Source organism: Stomoxys calcitrans, chromosome 4 (genome assembly GCF_963082655.1).
Source record: "Stomoxys calcitrans chromosome 4, idStoCalc2.1, whole genome shotgun sequence".
In the NCBI taxonomy this organism is placed as follows: Eukaryota; Metazoa; Arthropoda; class Insecta; order Diptera; family Muscidae; genus Stomoxys; species Stomoxys calcitrans.
In genome coordinates, this window is record NC_081555.1 from 12,035,210 (window position 1) to 12,060,312 (window position 25,103).

The 25,103-nt window shown below is 36.2% G+C and overlaps 2 protein-coding genes across 2 annotated transcripts in view; one reads left to right on the forward strand and one right to left on the reverse strand.

Moving 5' to 3' along the window:
• The window catches only part of LOC106093385 (uncharacterized), a 325,894-nt gene that overhangs the window by 15,495 nt on the left and 285,296 nt on the right, over nucleotides 1–25,103 (reverse strand). The window contains 6 exon segments of the mRNA XM_059366887.1: nucleotides 9,029–9,159; nucleotides 9,249–9,457; nucleotides 11,123–11,315; nucleotides 11,408–11,519; nucleotides 11,583–11,846; nucleotides 12,140–12,359. Coding sequence (XP_059222870.1) covers nucleotides 9,029–9,159; nucleotides 9,249–9,457; nucleotides 11,123–11,315; nucleotides 11,408–11,519; nucleotides 11,583–11,846; nucleotides 12,140–12,359 — 1,129 coding nt within the window.
• Nucleotides 638–8,238, forward strand: LOC131996834 (uncharacterized). Its single transcript, XM_059366889.1, has 2 exons — nucleotides 638–1,277; nucleotides 7,463–8,238. Exons 1-2 carry the CDS (start codon nucleotides 1,273–1,275, stop codon nucleotides 7,851–7,853), a joined length of 396 nt encoding a protein of 131 aa, XP_059222872.1. The 5' UTR covers nucleotides 638–1,272; the 3' UTR covers nucleotides 7,854–8,238.

The window sequence follows — 25,103 nt, forward strand, 5'->3', positions numbered from 1 at the left end:
TTGAATTATTTGAATTGATTATCTAATTTACCTTACCTTATTTTGAATTACCATGTAATAGTTTTTAAGTCACTGTTGAAACATCCCAGTATTCCAAATTAATAGTATGGCAACAAGTTAACCATCCTCTTTGTGTGTTGTTGTATTGAGTGGAGGCCGAGGCTTCTTGGTGTTGCCACGAAGAAGTCTCGATCTCCTTTTGCTACAGCATCACATCCAAGTGGTTGGTTCTCTGCAGCTTTTTATCATCTACATAAAATGTAAGTTGTATCCCATACACCCCTCTAAATAAAAGACAACCATATCATCCCATTTTGAACTCAATCATCTCGGGTTTTCATTTAAAAGGCAAGTGAGGTGATTCATTCCTCAATAAACTTGAAGCTTTTATTTTATTTGAAATAAAATAAAAAATATAAATAGTGAATTTGGAGTAATTTTCAAACAAAACGAAAAATATACTACATCTCCGTAGTATGAATTTGCCATGTGCAAAGTTTCTCCACATTAATGACACAAATCCCAGCTCATTTACTCCCAAATAGCTAAAATCCCTTATTGATATTGAACATGGTCCTTCGAGCCTTTATTGAACACAGCTTAATGGTTAAATACCTCAAAAGTTCATTTTGTTAGTATCACGGAAACCCTAACTCGCTGTAACAAATGTCAAACTGTCGTTTTTTTACATGTGCCAAGACCGAAAGGAGAATTATAAGTTTTTATTAAATATTTTTCATCAGACAACGGAAAGTTAGTTCAAGATCGTGAAATCGGTGGAAAACTATTGTTCTCCATCCCACGCAACGAGAACGCGAAGAATTGCTGAAATTTTTAGTTACAAGGCCCTGACACGTGTAGGTAACGGTTCAAGGCCACCAACCTTGGAAACGGGCACATTCTGCAGGAACTGTACACTTCAGCAAAACCACAAAATTAATTAATCGATAATAAAGGCGGCGGCATCGTAACTTCCAATTACAGGAAGCCCCATCATCGCATAAAGTAATGTGAATAATATCCAATATTTCTTTTGGAAAACATACAGAACGTACATAAATACGTAGTCTTCGCCTGAACCACGTTATCTAAATGTATGTACATCCCTGTTTAAAAGAGGAGGCGACAAAATTTCGAAAGGCTTGTACAACTAAATTGTTCTCACCGACTCATTCCTCCAAGTCAATAGACAGGGACACCCAATTTCTAAACCCTTTCAACTGCACCACCTCGTCAGCAGTATATTTTCTTTGGTGATGTCCCGCTGGATTAATGATGTAAGTCCAATTCCAATTTTTAGCTAGAAAGATAAGTGAAAAAATATGAACCATCTCATTTCTTACGGCTGAACAATCCAAGTTCCCTCCGAGAAAGATACAGGCGAACGAAAACTACCATCTTTCGGTAGAATTTAGTTTCATGATAGTTTTACTACATTTGCCTACAGATTTCTGGACACACCATCAAAGCCTAACACATTTTCACCAACATTCACAATAGGCGTCATCAATTTTTTTTTTGCATGTTTATAAGCCAATATAGGAGAAACTCAACACATTCCGATTAGACTAATAATTGTTGAATGCAAATGCCCAACACAATAACCACCTTTGAACAATCACAGATCTCCATTTATTCTAAATGGAATCTGGAATAATAAACTGGAATCATCCTTAAAGTACGCCACACTATTTCTACATTAGTGATTCACAATAACACACATTTGGTACCATATATAATTTTTCACCTTTTGCACAAGCTGGTTATTTATGTTAACTGGAGTTGTACTATGCAATAGTATTTGATTCTAATTTATAAATCTATTCTCGATTAGAACCCTTATAAAGGCCGCTAGAGACTAATTTTTGGCACACATGCTGGACGTTTTAACTGGTATGAAATTCATCTACAATAACTTGTATTGCCCCCTGCATGCGGAATCTGTTTTCTTCTAATTGCAATGTAAAGATAATATACACGCAGTATTGGTTTGAATCAGTATTTTTTGGACCCAATTGATAAACAATCCCTTTGTTTTAAGAGATAACCCCGTTTGAATTCACAATACCTGAGTTTTATATTCCTCTTTTAAGCCAAGACACAAACCATTATGGAGGATTTTACATTTTATTCCGATGATTTGGTAATATTTTGTTCGGAATTTGATAACCTTGCAAAGACTGAAATTACGGACTCAATGCTTGAGGTAAATTTGCATGACTTGAACCATCGATGGTCAGAGGTGCAAAGGTCATATAAGGAACTTCTTATCAATAAGAAGGGCGACCTTGACCAGAAGTCATTGGAAGCGGCACGAGGCAAATATAGCACATGCACGAAGTCCTTTCATAATTGTAAGGCGAATATCTTCGACTTGCAGAAAACTTTTGTTGCTTCCCCTATAAGCTCCTCCTTTATAGCGAATGACATTCCAGCTACCGATTTAGCTATAAAGGTACCTCCCTGCGACACGGAGCTGTTCTATGGAGGCTACGAAGAATGGCCAGCATTTAGAGACATGTTCTCTGCGGTATATGTCGATCACCCTAGACTACCGCCTGTTCAAAAGCTTTATCACCTCCGCCTCAAGTGTCGCGGGCAGGCAGGAGAGATTGTGAAGAAGTATAAGCTCTGCGGTGAAAATTTTTGCTTAGCATGGGAGGCTTTGCGTATGAGGTACGAAAATAAAAGGATATTAGTGGACAATCAACTTAAAATTCTTCTAAATTTACCTCCCATTACTTCCGAAAGTTGTGAGTCCCTTCAATACTTGCGAAGCACAATTAATTACTGCCTCTCTGCTCTGAAGGCGCAGAATATCTCGACAAAGGACTGGGATCCTATACTTATTTACATTTGCTCCACTAAACTTCCCCACGAAACTCTCTCCCTGTGGGAACAGTCCCTGAAATCTCACAAGGAACTTCCAGAATGGGAACAAATGGACACCTTTCTCTCACATAGGTATGAAGTGGTGGAACGTTTGAATAGCATTCAAGATGCACGACCTGCAACTAAAGAAATTCATAGGGAAAGTACTACTGTGACCAAGAATGAAGCCAGTTTCCCGTGCAAGATATGCAAACTTAACCACCCATTGAAACAATGCCCAGAATTTAAAAAGCTTGACCCACAATCTCGAAGCACATTTGTCTCCTTAAATAACATATGCATTAATTGTCTCTCTTATACTCATACTCGGAAGAACTGTCAGAGCAAATTCACATGCAACACTTGTAACAAGAACCATCATTCACTACTGCATTTTACCCGAAATGGAGCTAGTTCTAATCAAAAAAGCTATAGTCCAAAATCACCGGTTAGCGACGAATCTCAGGCCCCAGAAGAAGCCCCGGATTCTTCTTATACGCATCACAGCAATGTAACTTTGGAAACAGCTTCACACTTTACTTCTAATGCTGACAATTCTTGGAAAGGAAACACTTTGCTACCTACTGCTGTTGTCCAAATAAAGCACAATGGTGATTTGTTAAAAGCAAGAGCTTTTCTTGATCAAGGCTCTGAGCGCTCTTTTGTTTCGAAGACTCTTCAGCAGCGATTAAAGCTTGTGGTTGAGAATAAGAATTTCCAGATCCATGGAATGGGTGGTGAAATTGTGGCAAATTCTAATTCCATATGTTCGTTAACTCTGTATTCAGAGAAGCATGAGATTGAGGTGAATTTGGGAACGATAGTTGTCCCAAGAATCACAAGGCTTTTACCTAATTTCGAGATAGCCAAGTCACAAACCAATTTTAGTGGCATAGAGGGTTTGGAACTCGCAGACCCTGATTTCTACACTCCTGGGAATGTAGACTTGCTCCTCGGCAGCGATGTGATGCCCTCTCTTCTCATAAACGGGTTACGTAAGATTTCTGAATCTCTCCTTGCTCAAGCCACAATATTCGGTTGGATTATTAGCGGGCCTATTCAGTGTCAATCTGTTTCGGCATTCTCCATTGGAATTTCTGAAATGGATGACGAAGCCATTAGTACACAACTCAGAAGATTTTGGGAGCAGGAAGAGATACCGAATAAGATTCCCTTTTCGAAAGAAGATGAGTTCTGCGAATCTCTGTATTTGAAGACCACGTATAGGAATAAGGATGGCCGATATGTGGTTAAACTTCCATTCAAACCTGGGTTTCCACGGGAGATGCCTTTGGGGTGTTCTCGTTCTAAAGCCCTCATCCAGTTTATTGGTATGGAAAATTCTTTGAAAAAAAATTCCGAGTTTGCCGAAACTTATCGAAATGTTTTGGCCGAATATTTGACACTTGGTCATATGACACCAACATCATCTCAGGAAATAATTTCCCAAGGTTCATTTCACTCATATTATATGCCTCACCATGCGGTTATGAAGCCCGACAGTCGGAGTACTAAGCTAAGGGTAGTCTTCAATGCTTCAAGGAAAAGTAACTCAGGCAACTCCTTAAATGACATCTTATTAGTTGGACCAACCCTACAACTGGACCTCATGACCCTGATCGTTAATTGGCGGCTATATCAGTACGTTTTTTGCGGTGATATAGAAAAGATGTATCGCCAGATCTTGGTCCATGATGGAGACACTCCCTTTCAACGAATCGTCTTTCGGATGAACCCATGCGATCCCATTCAAGACTTCACACTCCGAACGGTGACATTTGGTGTAAATTGTGCACCATATTTAGCCATCAGGACATTATTACAGCTTGCCAAAGACTCTGAGGATCGTTTTCCTCAGGCAGCACATATTTTAAGAAATGAGACATACGTAGACGATATTCTGACAGGCTCTCATGATTTAAATTCGGCTATAAAAGTGCTCTCTCAAATCATTACGGTATTGGAATCTGCTGGATTTCATTTGAGAAAAATATCGGCAAACACCAAAGATATACTGGAATCCGTTCCCAACGAATCACTCTTAGATTGTGACTTTCTCAAGTTCGCAGAAACAAGCGGTACTAAAACGCTTGGAATACAGTGGAACGCGCTGAAAGATTGTTTTTCATATAAAATAGAACCCATAGAAAAACAATTAGATATTACAAAAAGAAAAATACTGTCCACTGTCGCAAAAATATTTGACCCGGCGGGGTGGATTTCGCCCATTATAATCCAGTCAAAAATGCTCCTACAACATCTCTGGTTGGAAGGAACTAAGTGGGATGAAAGCGTCAAACCCAATACCCTGCTCAAGTGGAATCAATTTGTAGATAACATACAGCTAATACCCAACATACATATTCCTCGCTGGGTAAAGTTTGCCCCCCTTGTCTCTACGCAGATTCACGGTTTCTGTGACGCGTCTGAGAAGGCGTATTGCGCGGTTATCTATTTACGTGTCCAAAGAAATCAATCAACGGAATCTAATTTATTTGTGTCAAAAACCAAAGTGGCTCCGCTAGAACCCGTAAGTCTACCAAGACTGGAATTGTGTGGTGCTCTACTTCTCTCTCGGTTGGTGAAAAAAGTACTGTCTCAACTCCCGATAAATAATTATGACCTCTACTTATGGTGTGACTCATCGATTGTCCTCGGCTGGTTAGAAAAACCGCCATCATCATGGAAGACATACGTCGCTAATAGGACAGCAGAAATTATTCGAAATATTGGTAACATTTCATGGCGTCACATTCGATCAGCAGACAATCCAGCAGATGTGGGTTCTAGGGGTTGTAATACTATGGACCTCATGCAGAATTCCTTGTGGTGGAAGGGTCCAACATGGCTTATAGAGCCGCCAAACGAATGGCCAAAGTCTCTTCCTGCATATATTGACCCGCCCGAAAAGAAAAAGATAAATGTTTTCCATATGAACGAAATTGTAGATCCCTTAGAAAGATTTTCAAGGTGGGACCGCGCCATACGAGTAATTTGCTATGTACGAAGGTTTTTGCATAACTCCCACAAAGAAAAACGACAACAACACACTCAAGACTCCAAAATTATAACACATTCCGAATTCACCGAAACAAAAAACTTGCTAATTACTTTGGCCCAAAGGCAGTACTATGGCAAGGAATATCATTCACTTTTGACGTCAAAACCTATTAGCAAGAAAAGTCCTTTATATTCTCTAAATCCTTTTATTGATAAATGTGGGGTACTCAGAGCCTCAGGCAGAATCTCAAATTCAGATTTCGCCTTTAACGAACGCCATCCCATCATAGTCCCCGTAAAGTCCAAATATTGCACTTTATTAATCGAGTTTACTCACATTTTTTTGATGCACGCCGAACACAACCTAATGATAAGGACAATTCGAAGCGAATATTATGTATCGAGGCTTAGATCAGCAATAAAGAAATGCATACATCAATGCAAAACTTGCATTGCATATAAACAGCGCCTCCAAACACAGTTCATGGCAGCATTGCCTATTGAACGAAGCAAATTTTCCCCTCCGTTCACCATAACAGGTCTAGATTTCGCGGGACCATTTCCAATAAAGGTGTCTCGACTACGACAGGCTACATTTCTTAAAGGTTATGTTTGCATTTTTATTTGTCTAAGTACGAAATCCATCCATTTGGAACTCTGCTCGGACCTTTCATCTGCCTCATTTCGGGCTGCCTTTGTAAGATTTGTTGGAAGGCGAGGCCTGCCACAAAAGTTGATGTCGGATAATGGTACTAATTTTGTGGGGGCTGAGAGAGCATTTAATTTCCAATATGTCCATTTTCTCAAAGCCATATCCAAGGATATTGTTGAAAAGTACGCTACACATGGATTTCAGTGGACCTTTATTCCTCCCAATGCCCCACATATGGGGGGAATTTGGGAAGCTGGGGTGAAATCCTTTAAAATGCATTTTCGGAAAGTAACCCAGAATGCCAAATACACGTTCGAGGAATTTTGCACCCTTTTAGTACGAATCGAGGCGGTCTTAAATTCTCGACCCCTATCACCGATGACGGACGACCCTTTGGAATTATTAGCCTTGACCCCAGGTCACTTTTTACGAGGTGCTCCTATGGTTGCTATGCCGGAGGCTACTGACGAGACATTTCCTATTGTAGACAAATGGGATAAACTCAAATCTATCCAACACCAATTTGCTCGGAGGTGGAAGGATGAGTACATTAAGGAACTTCAAAGCAGATACAAGTGGCAGCGTTTGCAAAAGAATTTATCCGTAGACCAGTTCGTCCTTATTAAAGACGACTCCTTGCCTCCGTGTGAATGGCGGTTGGGTCGCATTACAAAAGTTTATCTAGGACCAGACGGTCTTGCCCGGGTAGCTGATATAAGGACTCAGCTTGGGACCATAAGGAGACCAATAGTAAAATTGTGTATTTTACCATATAATGCTCCTCAATCTTAAATATTCCTTACAATCGTTTCTGTCAAGACGTACCTATTTGAAATTATCATTATTTCATATCATCACACAAAATTTTGTCTTCCACAGGGACAGAAGAAATTCCAGAATCCATCAATGCCTAATTTGTAAAAATTATCACCCTCTTAGATATTGTAGACAGTTCTTAAAAATGGCGGTCAAAGATCGTCGTCGTGCTGTTGTTCGCCATAAGTATTGCTTAAATTGTTTGGCCCGTTCGCATAAAACAGCGCAGTGCACATCAACTAATTTATGCCAACGTTGCGAAAGGGGACACCACACCCTACTCCATGAACCAATTCAACAAAGACTACAACCAGAACGATGCCGAGCTGACAGAAGAAGAGTTCTAAAAAACAAATGCCAACGTCCAACTACACAATTGCGTCCAGCCGAGAGAGGTGGTCATAACTCAGCAAATTCTAGACTACGTTATGGTAATAACAGTAATTCAGAAAAATCTCAACGGTGCCTGGAGAAAGCTTTTCGTATATTGAACCAGCTCAAACGCGCTCTATAATTGTTGCCCTTTCCGGCCAAGGGGGGCAGGATGTTGAAAGTAGTTTCCCTCTGATGTTATTTTGAATTATTTGAATTGATTATCTAATTTACCTTACCTTATTTTGAATTACCATGTAATAGTTTTTAAGTCACTGTTGAAACATCCCAGTATTCCAAATTAATAGTATGGCAACAAGTTAACCATCCTCTTTGTGTGTTGTTGTATTGAGTGGAGGCCGAGGCTTCTTGGTGTTGCCACGAAGAAGTCTCGATCTCCTTTTGCTACAGCATCACATCCAAGTGGTTGGTTCTCTGCAGCTTTTTATCATCTACATAAAATGTAAGTTGTATCCCATACACCCCTCTAAATAAAAGACAACCATATCATCCCATTTTGAACTCAATCATCTCGGGTTTTCATTTAAAAGGCAAGTGAGGTGATTCATTCCTCAATAAACTTGAAGCTTTTATTTTATTTGAAATAAAATAAAAAATATAAATAGTGAATTTGGAGTAATTTTCAAACAAAACGAAAAATATACTACATCTCCGTAGTATGAATTTGCCATGTGCAAAGTTTCTCCACATTAATGACACAAATCCCAGCTCATTTACTCCCAAATAGCTAAAATCCCTTATTGATATTGAACAACAACTGTGCCAAGTACGGTCCGAATCGGTCAATAACCTGATATAGCTCCCATATGAACCGATCTACCGACTTGACTTCTTGAGCCCTTGGAAGCCTCAATTTTCATCCGATTTGGCTGAAATTTTATGTTTGGACTCTCAACAACTCAAGTACGGTCCAAATCGGTCTAAATGAAATTTTTCACAAAATATTCTACAGAAAATAAATTTAAAATTTTTTTACGAAAGTAAAATTTTAATAAAATTTTTTATAGAAATAAAATTAAATTTTCACAAAAAGAAACACAAACAATTTTTTAAGTTAAAAATAAATGTTTGTTAAAATATTCTGTAGGAAATTAAATTTTAAAATTCATAGAAAATGAAAATTAAATTTTGGCAAAAATTTCTATTGAAATAGAATTTCGTCAAAATTTTTCTTAGAAATTAAATTTTGTTAAAATTTTTTCAATAAAACGATTTTTTCCAAATTCATAAACCATACATTTTTTTTTTTTTTTTTTTTTTTAATTAATCCTATATTAACGAAAGAAGGATAATTACCTGCACATTGGTCCTTTTTCAAACACAGATTGTTCCCACAAATAAGGTTTATAGGCGCCAACTTCGTCTCTCGTCACCACTGAAACTTCATAGCGGGTAGGTTTGTGTTTTATTCTCGCTGAGACCCTTACCTTTAGGGGGAGAAATTTAATAAACACAAATTATAATCTTCTCGAAATGTGCCAAGGCTGTTTTGGTTTTTGTTGTTTTCTATGCTCACCAATATAAATGTATGCAGAAAATGACTTTTTATGCAGGCTGGACTAAAGCGGGTATTATCTGCCTCCAAAAAGACCACACAGACAATATCATTGCCTATGTGACGTTTCCGTTGCAGTTTTTGAGGATCATGTCGCTCATAAGGCAATAGTGTAGAGACATGAAACATAATCTCTATATTACGCCAATTTGTATATACAGAATACAGTCCTGAAAAAAAAAAAAAATATAAAAAAAGTTGACAATCAGATATACATAAAAACAAATAAGAGCGTCCTGAGTTCAGCCGGCAGAATCCAAGATCGGTTTATATGGCAGCTATATCAAGTTATGGACCGATTTGAACCAAACTTAAAACAGTTGTTGAAAGTCATAACCATCAACTTCAAGCAAAATTTTAGCCAAATCGGATGAGAATTGCGCCCCCTATTGGCTCAAGAAGTCAAGGTCCCAGATCGGAATATATGGCAGCTATATCAAGTTATGGACCGATATGAACCAAACTCAGCAAATTTGTTGGAAGTCATAACAAAACACTTCGAGAAAAATTTTAGGCAAATCGGATGAGAATTGCGCCCTCTAGTGGCTCAAGAAGTCAAGATCCCAGATCGGTTTATATGGCAGCTATATCAAGTTATGGGCCGATTTGAACCAAACTTAAAACAGTTGTTGAAAGTCATAACAAACAACTTCAGGCAAAATTTTAGCCAAATCGGATGAGAATTGCGCCCTCTAGTGGCTCAAGAAGTCAAGATCCCAGATCGGTATATATGGCAGCTATATCAAGTTATGGACCGATTTGAATCAAACTTTAAACAGTTGTTGAAAGTCATAACAAACAACTCCAGGCAAAATTTTAGCCAAATCGGATGAGAATTGCGCCCCCTATTGGCTCAAGAAGTCAAGATCCCAGATCGGTTTATATTGCAGCTATATCAAGTTATGGGCCGATTTGAACCATACTTAACAAAGTTTTTGGAAGTCATAACAAAACACTACGTGCAAAATTTCAGCCAAATCGGATGAGAATTGCGCCCGCTATTCGCTCAATAAGTCAAGCTCCAAGATAGGTATATATGGCAGCTATATCAAGTTATAGAGCGATTTGAACCAAATTCAGCAAGTTTGTTGGAAGTCATATTAAAACACTACGTGCAAAATTTCAGCCGAATCGGATAAGAATTGCGCTCTCTAGATGCTCAAGAAGTCAAGACCCAAGATCGGTTTATATGGCATCTACATCAAAACATGGACCTACACTAATAATAAGTATTTGTCTTGACTTCTTGAGCCTCTAGAGGGCGTAATTCTTGTCCGAATTGACTGAAATTTTGCATGTAGTGTTTTGGTGTCACTTCCAATAACTGTGGTAAGTATGATTAAAATCGGTTCATAATCTGGTGTAGCAGTCATATAAACCGATCTTGGATCTTGACTTCTTGAGCATCTAGAGGGTGCAATTCTCATCAAATTTGGCAGAAATTTTGCACAACGGCTTCTCTCATGACCTTCAACATACCTGTCTAATATGGTCTGAATCGATCAATAGCTTGATACAGCTCCCACATAAACCTATCTCCCGATTTTGCTTCTTAAACACCTGCAAGGCGCAATTCTTATCCGAATGAACTGAAATATTACACAATGACCTCTACAATGTTTGGCATTCATTTATGGTCCGAATCAGACTATAATTTGATATAGCTCCAATAGCATAACAGTTCTTATTCAATATTCTTTGCTTGCCTAAAAAGAGATACCGCGCATAGAACTCGACAAATGCGATCCATGGTGGAGGGTATATAAGATTCGGCCCGGCCGAATATATCTTTTTTTCTTTCCCCTTAGCCACATTTGCAGTGTTATGCCACTCACCTGTTAAATCATGTACTGTATCAAGGCCACCTTTATATTTGTCAAAACCCTTTAGGCGTACACGATCACCTAAAAGGGTTAGGAATTCATCGAAGAGCAATGAATTTTCATTATTGTCTAGAATTTGCTCTTCCGTGTATTGATCCTCCTTAACATAGATAACACCTACTTTTAATTCAGATTTTATAAAAACCTAAAAAGAAAAATAAAAAAATTTTTAAAAATTGAAAAAAAATAATAAAAATCTTTAAGGAAATAAGTTTTCTTAAAAAAAATTCAACATACTTGATCTAATTTCAGCAATTCTTCGGGTGTGTCCGGCAATTGGCCCAATGTCAAAGGGGGATTTAAATTAACTTCTTTGCCTAAGGATCTAACTACTTCCTCACGATTATATCTGCAATGTTTCAAAAGTTTTTGATTTTTATTGGTTTTTTTTTGATTTTTAAAGCATTTTTACCTATCCGCAAAGACACAGGAGGCAGGTATTAGGCCATGAACCGTATACGAACCAGCACGCACCAATATCCGAAATTGATCTCTACCATTGAGGGTCTCCTGTTTGATGGACAATATCACTGGACCCAAATCCTCATCGCTGGTGAAATAATTCCAATGTTCATGACCAAAAAAGTATTTCTCATAGGTCTCTTGTTCCACCGATATCAGCTCGAAGGCGCCATTTTGTTCCCATTGATCCTCGATGGTTGTCTTTTTCCTAGGACTTAAATATTAGCATCAAAATGCCAAAACATGGAACATGGCGAAGAAACGAAGAAACCAAACCCAAAAAACATGTACATATGTATGGATAGATGGATGGCATGAAATGGATATGCAATGAGAGGAGGGTAGGGATATTTAATTAAGAATTTGTAAAAACAAAAGAGAAAACCCAAAAAAAGAACGAAAATGTAATGCTTGGCATGCCTAACCAAAAAACAAAAAACCAGGTGCATGAATAGAAAAGCAAAAAGCAAAAAAAGGAGAACCCGAAAACTGGCATTCAGCATATACCTGGGTGTTGCTTCCGAATCCTCATCATCCTCATACAGATCACTGCACTCACGTTCCAGATAGGCATCGCTAGTATTGCCACCCCTTATATCCTCATGCTCCGAATCGCTTTCATCCCATATCGTATGATTGGGAGGCAATGAGATTTTCTGGCGCGAACATTCTATCCAATAACCAGGGGTGGGCATTAAATTATGGGGATATTCTTCGCAGAATTCATCTGTAATAATACAAAAACACAAAAAAAAAAATTAAAGCATACTTTTAGTTCAACAAAAACGATAAGCAAACAAAGTATACATCCCAAGGTAAAAAGCAAAAAGCAAAAAAAAAAAAGAAAAATAATTGCTCTTTTTATTTCTATGTAACCACTCGGATTTTTGTTTAACTAACTAGCAATTAATTAATTTAAAAAGCTAATAAACAACTTGTTTTTGTGCTGGTTTTTTATTTTCAAACATTGTGGCATACTTTTAGGCTTATGCAATGATTGAACTCATTGATTCACTGGTTTATTTACATTTGCCTGGTTTTTAACCAACAACATGTATATCCTGTAAATCCACTTAATTATATATTTATTATCATTGAGCAATACTTTGATACAGTCAAGCAAACAAAATAAAAACATGTAATTATCCACTTAATTAAATGTTAAACATTTATGCGAGCAAAGTAATAACAAACACTTCAGCGAAAAGACATCAACCAAAAGGGGTTTATATTGATTGAGCAGAATTAAACACAAATAAAAACTGAGACATCAGAGCTCCAAACCATTAGTCCAAAACTACAGGGGGTCAAACTGGTTTTAGACTCAGGGTACCTATCTGCTACCACTAATACTAAATTTCCCATGTATATTTCATTTGGGAACAGGGGATACTTCTCTCATGTCAATGAGTGCAGTTCGATTAAAGTTTAAGCCAAGTGATAAGGGGCCTGATTTTTATGCCGAATTCGAAGTTTTAATATGGCAGGATACCTCAGAAATGTAGCCAACATTAGTAAGGGGATAAGCACCGCTGAAAAATGTTCTGCGTCGATCTAGCCATGGCCGTCCGTCCATCCGTCTGCGGCTAGTCAAACGCGTAAAACTAGCCACTTGAAATTTTGCACAGATACTTAATATTGATGTAGGTCGTTGGGCATAGCAAATGGGCCATATCGGTTCAGAATTAGATATAGCTCCCATATAAACCGATCTTGCGATTTGACTTCTTGAGCCTCTGGAAGCCGAATTTTTGTACGATTTGGCAAATAGTGTTCTGTTATGACTTTCAATAACTGTGTCAAGCACTGTCCAAATCGGTCTGTAACCTGATATAGCTCCCATATAAACCGATCTATCGATTTGTCAGATTTGGCTGAATTTTGCATGCGGTGTTTTGTTACGACTTACAACGTTTGTGCCAAATACGGTCCATTTACGGCCCAAATCAGTCTATAATCTGATATTGCTCCCAAGCAAACCGGTCTCTCGATCATCCTTGTTTGGTTGCTAGAAGCTTCAACTTAATTTATTTTGTATAAATTTTTACCAGAATCTATGGTGGTGAGTTCCCAAGATCTGGCCCGGACGAATTTACCACGCTTTTACTTATTGGATATAGATGCCATGTATACCCATCTCTCGATTTAGGGTCCAATGGTTCATAAAGGCGCATACGGATGCCACCGTAGCACAGAGGTTACCATATCCGCCTATGAGGCTGAACGCCTGGGTTTAAGTCCTGGCGAGAACATTAGACAAGATTTTCAGCGATGGTTATCCCCTCCTAATGCTGGCGCCATTTGTGAGGTACTATGCCATGTAAAAACTTTTCCCCAAAGAGGTGTGGCACTGTGACACGCCGTTCGGACTCGGCTACGAAAAGGAGGCCCCTTTTCACTTAGCTTAAACTTGAATCGGACAGCACTCACTGATATATGAAAAGTTTGCGAGTATGGTCAACATTGGACTTCATTTAGATATAGACACCATTTACACCTATCTTTTGGCCCTACAAAAGTTGCATTCATTTCTCAATTTCGCTAAAATTTGGCAAAGTGAGTTGCGATAGGCCCCTGACATCGGTACACAGTATGGTACCGATAGGTCTATATTTGGATATAGCTTCCATGTATACCTATCTCTAGATTTAAGGTCGTAGGCCATTAAAAACCGCATTTATTAACCGATTTCGTAGAAATTTGGGTTAGTGAGCTGTGTTGGACCTTTTCGTCCCAAGTATGGTTCAGATTGAATCATACTTCGATATATTTTGGGATCCTCAACATATTATGGTTTGGAGAGATTCTTCTCTATTCTTACTGAGGGACTTCTATCAGCAAGTGTCATTCTGCAGTCTTATTAATTTTACAGGGATTCCAAATGCAGACATGGCTTGAAATACCTTTGAACGTATAGGGGTATCGAAAGCGGCTTTGTAATCAGCAAACAGATGACAGGTATTGATTTGTCCTTCCCGGGTCTTTTCCAGGATTTGGTGCAGTGTGAATATCTGGTCTAGGGTGGATTTACCAGGTCTATAGCCACATTGATAGGGCCTAATTGTCTCATTGACTTTAGGTTTTAATCTTTCACACAGTTCGCTCGAGAGGTGGCACACACCGTTTTATCTCCATTCTTGTGAACGACACAAAGTATGCTGAGGTTCCAATCATCGGGTATGCGTTCTTCTAGCCAGATTGGGCAGACAAGCTGATACATACGCCTTATCAGCCTCCGGTCTTAAATAGTCTAGCGGGCAACCTGTCGGCTCCTGCTGCCTTGTTGTTCTTCAGTCTAGTCACTGCTACTTAGACCTCATTCTGATTAGAAGGTAAGCTTTCTATACCATCATCAGGGATTGGTTCCGCGATATCCTCTTCGCCGCCATCTTCGGACACTAGCATTTGGGTAAAATGTTTTTTCCATATCCTCAGCATGCTATCTGTGTCAGTTAACAGATTTCCGTCTTTGTTCTGCTCCAATCCATCGGTTTGATATTTAATTCTATGGTAGAATTTCCGAACTTAATTCGGACTCCTGTTAATCTCAATTCGCTCACACTCACGACTTTCCATTTCCTTTTTCTTTCTCCTAACTCCTTTTCTCCCAATACCTCTCCTTCATTAGGCGTGTTGCTACTGATTGCAGGGTTGCTCTGTATGTCGCATTTTTGGCTTCAGTAGCATATCGACATTCTTGGTCATACCATGGCTTTCTTGGGAGAGGCTATCGATACCCAAGTGCAATGGTTTGCCACTGCACCATTATATAATCGGAACGAGGAGTGCTTTCATCAAGCAGTTGGGTCAGTCGAGTGGTGCATGCCGTTGACTTCTGTTATGTTTGCAGCTTTTTAATGTCCAGCTTCCGTGCAATGTTTGATCATACTTTTCTTGCCATGTTCAAACGAGTGCGAACCTTTGCTGCAACAAGGTAATGCTTTGAATCTATATTCGCTCTATGTCTGTTTGTTTATCCATACCTCTCTGTTCATATATCTGCATTTTTTTAAGCTCTAGAGGTGCATATCTTTCGAATGTTGTTCTTAAACTTTAATCTTCGTGTATCTTTCATTTTTCGCTATGCTAGTCTGCCTACCTTTCAACCCTATGTTCCACTGTTTTCGGCTTGGTGACATATTCCAAGATATAAATTCAAACTCTCTTCCATTGGCTCGTCTATCCTTGGTCGTTAAAACCGCCCCTCTGTCTGTTTACCTGTTTTTTTTTTTTTCAAAACGGTTTTCCGTCTATGCTTCAAACCCAATAACCTATGAAAAATTTTTCTATATGCATACACTATATGACTCCCCATTCTCTTCCTACCAAATTTTCCACTAACAATTATTTAAAAAAAAAGGTTCTGCCTCAATTAATTTTCCCCTGACAACACATGGCGTCTCAGAGTACATGAACAGAACAGCCTCAATTGCAACGTAAAAACCAAAAAAGTCGCTATACATTTTTTTTCTCTCGCTGTAGAGTAATTGCTCAAGATTTTATTTTGGTTGTTGACTGGCAGCGGCATGTAATTAAGCTCATATAGCTACTCTTTAATGTAAATTGACTTCCTTTTTTGTGAGTGCGAATAAGTGTGTGTGAAAGTGTGGCTATGATGACAGCCACACATGCAAGGCAGGCAAATTGAAAAGTTTTTAAGCAGCGGCAAAAAGAAATGTTGGTTTCTTTTTGTTGTTGTTGTTGTGAGAGCATGTGTTTTTTCTTGAGGAAAAAATGTGTAAGGAAAACATGTGTTTACAAGATTTTTCACAAGGAAATGAGGGCAGTGGTGTTGTATTAAAAATAAAAATGATATTTTACTGTTGTTAAGTAAAATTTTACTTATTAAAAATTTTTCCATAAACATTCCTTTAAGGATTAATGGATACTTTTCTCATATCAAGGGGTGAAGTTCGATCAAATTTTTGTAAATTTTTTGATATTTTGGCTGAGATTTGAACCCAGGCGTCGATTTTGTTCACTGAATCAGTGCCACAAATTAAAAAATCTGGTTCAACAGCTTCTAACAAGGATAAATGCATATTTCTCTCATATCAATGGGTGAAGTCCGACAAAAGTTTGGTTAATTTTTTTTATATTTTGGCTGAGATTTGAACCCAGGTGTCCATTTTGTTCACTAAATCAGTGCCACAATGTAAAAATTATAGTTCAACAGCTTTTTAACAAGGATAAATAGATACTTCTCACATATCAATGGGTGAAGTCCGATAAAAGCTTTGGTTAATTTTTTGATATTTTGGCTGGGATTCGAACCCAGACGTTTAGTGTCGTAGTCGTTTCGGTGGCCTTCATTTTGTACATTAAATCAATGCCACAATATAAAAATTATGGTTCAACAGCTTTTTGAACATGGTTGTAAACCTTGAGTTAATTGCATACTTTTAGGCCTTGTGAAATAGAAAAAAAATATTTGCATAATTTTAGGATTATCAAAAAGTCGTCTCGGTGGCCTCCATTTTGTTCACTAAATCAGTGCCACAATATAAAAAATATGGTTCAACGGCTGTTTTAACATGGTTGTAAAACTTAAGTTGATTGCATACTTTAAGGCCTTGTAAAATATAATAACAAAATATTTGCATAATTTTAGGATTATTACAATTGTTTGTCAAAGCTAACTTACAAAGTTATATTGATAATAAATAATTAAATATATCGTCAATAATCGTTTAAAAAAAATTAATCGAAAATTATTGCATACTTTTTGGCTTTATATTCCTTTTATATTTCCGTCTTTCAGTGATTTTAGAATTTAATTACCAAATTTTCCACGAACATTCCGTTAAGGAGCGATTACAGTTTTAAGCTCAATGATAAGAGGCTTCCTTTTTGTAGCCGAGTCCGAACGGCGTGCCGCATAGCGACACCACTTGGTAGAGAAGTTTTGACATCGCATAATATCTTACAAATGTAGCCACCATTAGTAAGGGAATAACTATCGGTGACATTTTTTTTGTTGATCAGGACGGGATTTGAACTCAGCCGTTCGGCGTCACAGACGGAGATGCTAACCTCTGCGCCATGGTTAATTAGCCAATATAAATTTAATGCCGTGTCCAAACGATTTGAAAGCTTAGCTACACCACTTCGTAGAGAAGATTATTATGGCTGCAAATCTAAAGAATGTCGTCAGCAGCAGACGCTACAAATTTTTGTTGATGTTCTCGCCAGTATTTGAGCTCAGGTGTTTGGCGTTATAGAGGAACAAGCTAACTTTTTCGCCATAAGAGCTTCAAGTTATTTTCTCTTATTAATGCTTATGTACGAAAATTGTGATTCAACAGCTTCTAAAAATTCTGTTATCTTTTTAAATAATTGCATACTTCAAGGCTTTGTGAAATAATTTAATGAAATTATTTGCATAATTTTAGGATTATTACAATTGTTTGTCAAAGCCTATTTACTAATAGCACGTTTACATTGAAATTTTTATAATCTGGATTTAACTAAATCCAAAAACAAATCCTGCCCGTTTACATTGCGTTTTTAGAGATTTAAGTGACATACACAAGCGTATATGGCGTATGTCACACACACGTCCATACACGATTCTTGAAAACAGTTGCATATTTTGTACTTTATAGATTATTCAGCCGGGTTTATTTGGGATTTAAAAACAAATCCTGCACAAATGGGAATTATTTTTTTTTTATGATTAAACCTGCAAATTTAGCACTTAAATCGAGAAAAAGCCATAAATCCGGATTTAGTGGCCAATGTAAACGTACTTTAAGTGATTTGGATTAGAAATAGTTTAAAATCGCTTCAAAACTAAAAAAAAAAATTAAAAAACTATTGCATATTTTTAGGCTTTTTAAGTCCACTTTGCGGATTAATTGATAAAATTTGCCTATATTTATGGCAGTTGTTAAAAATTTCAATTAAATGCAAATATTTACTGCCATAACTTTAAACACAAAAAATGTTGCATACATTTTGGCGTAGTAATATTATTAAACAGAGTCAAAATTTATAAAATTCTTTATTTTTAGTTTTATAAAAGTTATACAACAATAAAAATTGTGGTTCAAAAACTTTTGAAACATGCTTGCTAACTTTCAAAATAATTGCATACTTCAAGGCTTTGTGAAATAATTTAATGAAATTATTTGCACAGGTTTAGAATTATTGAAATTTTTTTACAAGCTAACTTACTAAGTGAATTACATTGGAGATAATTTAATATTGCTTCAAAAATCGTTAAAAAATTCTCGAAACCTTATAGCATACTTTCTCGCATTTTATTACACTCTGCTTTTAAGCCTGTTTGTCTATATCGAAAAGAATTTTTCGTGTAATTCAAGAGTTGAGCTAAATGGCGATTCGAGCAAAAAGGAAGTATTTTGATGTGTATATAAATTCGTCAGTAATTCATTGAAAATAAATACCGAAATATGTCTATATAGACGAATATAGATCAAAAAGATTGCCTTTCATTCATCTGAGAGTATTTTGCGATATCGACAAACAGGCTATTAGTCTTCTTAACGGATTTATTAATTAAATTTGCCAAATATATGGCAATATTTAAAAATTTCGACTAAATAGTATACCATAACTTTCAACAGAAAAAATGTTGCATATTTCTTGGCGTAGTTATTTTTTTAAATAAAGCCCAAATTTAGTGATTTGGAAGACTTATAAAAATTAAATTAAAACAACAATAAACATTGTGATTCAAATACATAATACATGCCTGTTAACCTTTAAGATAATTGCATACTTCACGGCTTTTTGAATACAATAATTTCCATAGCTATAGGATTATTAAAACTGTCTGCCATAGCTTACCTACTTCGTGATTTTGATTAAAAAAATTATTTAAAATTGTTTCTAATATCTTAATTTGTTTGAAAATTTTTTGCATTCATTTAGGCTTTTTAAAATTTTCCATTTAGGTCTACTTTGAGAGATGTAACAACTTGATTGTAACTTTAATGGCAATAGAAACCATTTCGATTAAATGCACAATTTTATACCAGAATTTTGAAAACAATTATTGTTGCATACTTTTGGGCGTAGTTAGTAATTAAACAAAGTCCAAAGTGTTTTTTTTTGTTTTATTAAATTTAAATATCACTACTCTTTATTTAATGAAAAAAAAATATCATATGGTATAAACTAAACAGAAAAAACTGGTTTTTCTGCCGTCAGTATTTTAAGCTTTTAGAGCGTTTAAATTTATATGTAATTCAGTGGATTTTTTCCTGTATGAACATGCCTCATTCAATGTAAAGAGTAGAGAGTATGTGAACCATATTAAACAGCCAGCTTTACGAAATGTCCCAAATATACCACACATCACGTTTAATTAAAATTTATTTTAATTGTATTTGTATTTTCTGGGGAAAATAAAATAAACAATGGGAGGGATTTAAGTTAAATGCGAAACCAACATACAACGAAAAAAGGCAAAATGTCTATAATTTTATGGCAATTCAGCTACATAAAGCTATTAGGGTCACACATGTTGTTTAATTTCCCTCTGGTGTAAAGTTTTTTGTCCTTGTTTTATAATTGTGGTGGTTTTTTAATAGTTTTTGTTTGAAATTCAAAGCCTTTGCTTAAGCAACTTTTGCAAAAGAAATAATGTTAGCATCTGACCTCGAGAGGTGGCACACAAGATGTAGCACTGCCAACTGTAATGTGAAATTCAACTAGTTTTACATTTAATATGCTTTTGTTTTGCCAAAAAACCTGCAAGACACTTGACTTGGTTTCTATGTTATTGTGTTTTACATTGTTTGCCAACACAATGACCCTTAAAGCTATGCTATGCATTTTGAATAATAAGAAAACCTACTAAGAGAGTCTATGAAAAGATTGTAGAAAAAAATTTGATTTAAATCAGAAAATATAACGACCTAAAACAGCAGGGAGGAAAATCTCCCAGAACGCAAGCAATGAGTAATGGGAGTTTTAGAATCCCTTTTACTGCATTTTTCAATTTTCAAAATTATATTTCCTCTTTAAAATATCACTTTTAATCCTGTATGCATACAAAGCCCCTTCAGGTATGCTTTAATTTTATGGAATCTGTTTTATATACATTTTCAAAACAAAAAATAGATGCTAAAATTTTAATAATTGTTTTGCCCTTTTAGATATGCTATGCAAAACACATATGCCAAAATGTTTCTAAATGAAATGAATATGAATGCAAAAGACTTATATTCATACAGACACGAAGTCGTGCATACATAAACTTTAGCATGCACTTTCGTGTAGTTTCACACATGATGTGTATATGACTGACAAGGTCTCCACTGCATTTCAACTATGTGGGAAGGCGTTGTCTGGCCATTGTTTGAGTAACTGATATGTGTATACTGTAGTTTTTACTGTCCTTCATAACCATCTCTTTTTTTTTTTTTGATGTGGCAAATGCAAATTGAAATTCTACCTTTTACATTGAATGAAATTCGACAAAGACACACTCTTGAGTTTGCCAAATGCATAGTTAAATACCCAGTATCATAGAAAGGATACTCATGTTATGTCAAGCGTAATTGAAGTTTCTCTATAGAAAAACTTATTCAGACAGGCTGAATTGAAGTTTCTCTAAAGAATATCTTATTCAGACAGGCTGAATTATAGTTTCTTTAAAGAATATATTATTCAGACAGGGCAGAATTTAAGTTTCTCTATTAAGAAAAACTTATTCAGCCAGGCGGAATTGCAGTTTTCCTATAGAAAAACTTATTCAGCCAGGCTGAATTGCAGTTTTCCTATAGAAAAACTTATTCAGCCAGGCTGAATTGCAGTTTTCCTATAGAAAAACTTATTCAGCCAGGCTGAATTGCAGTTTTCCTATAGAAAAACTTATTCAGCCAGGCTGAATTGCAGTTTTCCTATAGAAAAACTTATTCAGCCAGGCTGAATTGCAGTTTTCCTATAGAAAAACTTATTCAGCCAGGCTGAATTGCAGTTTTCCTATAGAAAAACTTATTCAGCCAGGCTGAATTGCAGTTTTCCTATAGAAAAACTTATTCAGCCAGGCTGAATTGCAGTTTTCCTATAGAAAAACTTATTCAGCCAGGCTGAATTGCAGTTTTCCTATAGAAAAACTTATTCAGCCAGGCTGAATTGCAGTTTTCCTATAGAAAAACTTATTCAGCCAGGCTGAATTGCAGTTTTCCTATAGAAAAACTTATTCAGCCAGGCTGAATTGCAGTTTTCCTATAGAAAAACGTATTCAGCCAGGCTGAATTGCAGTTTTCCTATAGAAAAACTTATTCAGCCAGGCTGAATTGCAGTTTTCCTATAGAAAAACTTATTCAGCCAGCCTGAATTTCAGTTTTCCTATAGAAAAGCTCATTCAGCCTGGCTGAATTGCAGTTTTCCTATAGAAAACCTCATTCAGCCTGGCTGAATTGCAGTTTTCCTATAGAAAAACTGATTCAGCCAGGCTGAATTGCAATTTTCCTATAGAAAAACTTATTCAGCCAGGCTGAATTGCAGTTTTCCTATAGAAAAACTTATTCAGCCAGGCTGAATTGCAGTTTTCCTATAGAAAAACGTATTCAGCCAGGCTGAATTGCAGTTTTACTATAGAAAAACGTATTCAGCCAGGCTGAATTGCAGTTTTACTATAGAAAAACTTATTCAGCCAGGCTGAATTGTAGTTTTCCTATAGAAAAACTTATTCAGCCAGGCTGAATTGCAGTTTTCCTATAGAAAAACTTATTCAGTCAGGCTGAATTGCAGTTTTACTTATTCAGCCAAGCCGAATTTCAGTTTTCCTGTAGGAAAACTTATACAGCCAGGCTGAATTTCAGTTTTTCCTACAGTAAATTGCAGTTTTCCTATAGAAAAACTAAAAAAAAACAGCCAGGCTGAATTTCAGTTCAGTTCGGGTTTTCATTGTATTTTTTTTTCTTAAATTTTCCCAATTTTCTTAAGAATTTTAAATAAATTTATTTTTTTACATTTTCTTCTGTTCTTCCAACTAATAACCATTTGGAAAATGCTTGTTGCTGCCACATCTATGTGTCATAAATTATTCAAAGCATACATCTGGGGGGCAGCTACTACTGCTGCCAAAAGTATTACACTGCTCAACCAAACGCCACTACTCATGTTTGTACTGTAGCTCCCTGACAGCCCTTCAGTTTGGATTTCATTGTAATATTTTAGCAAAGAAGCATTTCTAGACTTATACAACCACTCGTATATATCGTATAGTAGTACATGCAAATATTGGTTATTTTTCATATGTTCGTTTAAACTTTAGGAGAGCTTAAGCGTTCACACATATGTACACACTCACACCCGTTTGCACAATTTTTAAGTTTTGTATATATTTGTATAGTCAGTAGTGCCGTCATTCATTCACTTGTTTTTGTTATACGTAAAAGCAAATATTTTTTGATGGTTTGTTGCATACTTTATGGCAGTAATGCAAAGTAAAAAAGAAATATGTATATGTCACATGAACGACGTGCAGGTGGATTACAGAGGTAAAAAACAAAATGAGATATAATAAATTAAGTAATAAATTTATAGAACTTTCTTATACAATTTTGAAAATGTATAGGTAGGCATATATAAACCCTCGATAATAAGTTTAGTCTTTTAATGACATATGTTCATAACAAACAAAGCTTTAAAGTTACCAAGTTTAAGTACCCTACTTAATGAATATCTTTTTGGTACTTTTTTTCTGGTTGTCGTACGAATAAAATAGTAAAATCTTTTAATGTTTCTTCACCGTAAAAAATTGCACATAATTCCATTTTGCATTTTACCTTACAATAGTGGCTCTGCATACCATTTGCATGTGTGCATTTGCATTCATTTGTCTCACATATTTGTTCTCTTATCGGAATATTTTGCAGTGAATTGTTAAGAGAAATATGCCCATCAACGTAGAGTGGCGGACAGTAAAAAAAAAAAATATTAGTCTTGAAAAATGGATACATTTATGAACATAATATGCACGCAAGATTTTGTTTCATGGATAAAAGACTAATAAATAAAGAAGAAATAAACAACAACCCTTAAAGTAGACTTCATGCCCCTAAGGGATATGCTTGAAAATTTATTTATTTATTTTCTATTAAAATTTACATAATATTTTTACGGTTTGCCTATGTTTTTTAGGTTTGGGTACCTAACCACAACTACGACTAATTTGCTTTTAATTAAAACAATTTTTTTCTGTATACCTTGTAATCGAGCAGGAAGTTGATTATGCCAAAAATAATTGGAAACAAAAAGGCCAAATGAAAATCACCAAACAAATTGTCCACAATTATGTAACAAAACATTTAATTGGTTGATATAAAAAAACCATAATAATGGTTATAATAGAATAATTGCTTATTTAGATGTTGTTGATTAGAGTTCCATTATTTAGGGCAATAATAGCAATTGGTAATTTGTATGGTTTTGAAAACAAAACAAAGAAAATTTTAAATTTTTATAGCATACTTTTGGGTTGACATTTATATTGCAAGGGATTTTAAAATCAATAAACATTGAAGAGAACAGCATTAAATAAAATTTACTTGTCAATTTGAAATATTTTATTATTTTTTTTATTAGGAGCTAAATATGGCTATAACTATTATTGGACATATAAGCTCAATATTTAGTGTAAGAGTTGGATGATACAATCGTACGTTTCATACCTAGATGTAAGACAAATCCGATGAATACTGGCTTAAAAACTCAAAACGAATGGTTGCCTAATATGGGAGTTTAACCCCTTAACCATCCATAAGAAATGTCCCAAAACTTGTAGATCTGTCCCTTTGCATTAAGCTTAAATATGAATTTGGCAGTAATACAAGAGAAGTATCTCCGGTGTGGAATGTTCATGGGCAAATTTGAAATTTTGCGTAAGTATCGCCAATATTTTTTCCCAGCAAAAAAAGGCAATCTTACTTTTCTATATCCACAAGATTATTTTGATCTGTATCATAAATTAATAATTCTTATCAATCAAGGGAAGGAAAAGCAAAAGTCGGCCTTTGTCGACTGAATAATACCTTACACCTTTTGTACAATTGGTAGCTATACCTTATACTGAACTGAATTTGATGATCTTCGGTAGAGGTTTTCCTATGGGTTATAAAACGATCTGTATCAAATTTCGAACAAATATGTTGTTTATATTGGGAGGGGAGGGAGGAGGGAGGAGGGAGGAGGGAGGAGGGAGGAGGGAGGAGGGAGGAGGGAGGAGGGTCTCCCCGGCGTTAAGACCCAAAAGACCACGTATTTGAGTCCTTTAATTTGGACATCTACATGTCCGGCTGAACGGCAGGACGTGACCCAGATACTTGGATCCTTATGTCAACATTACATTCGAACTCTACTGTCATAGATGTTTCTTTTAATTCCCATAGTATCCCGATCGAACTACACGTCTTATTGAAGGGTATTTAGTGGGTGGACCGATCTCAGAATGTGATTACCTGATTCCTAGTCAACTGCCAAAGAACTTTCA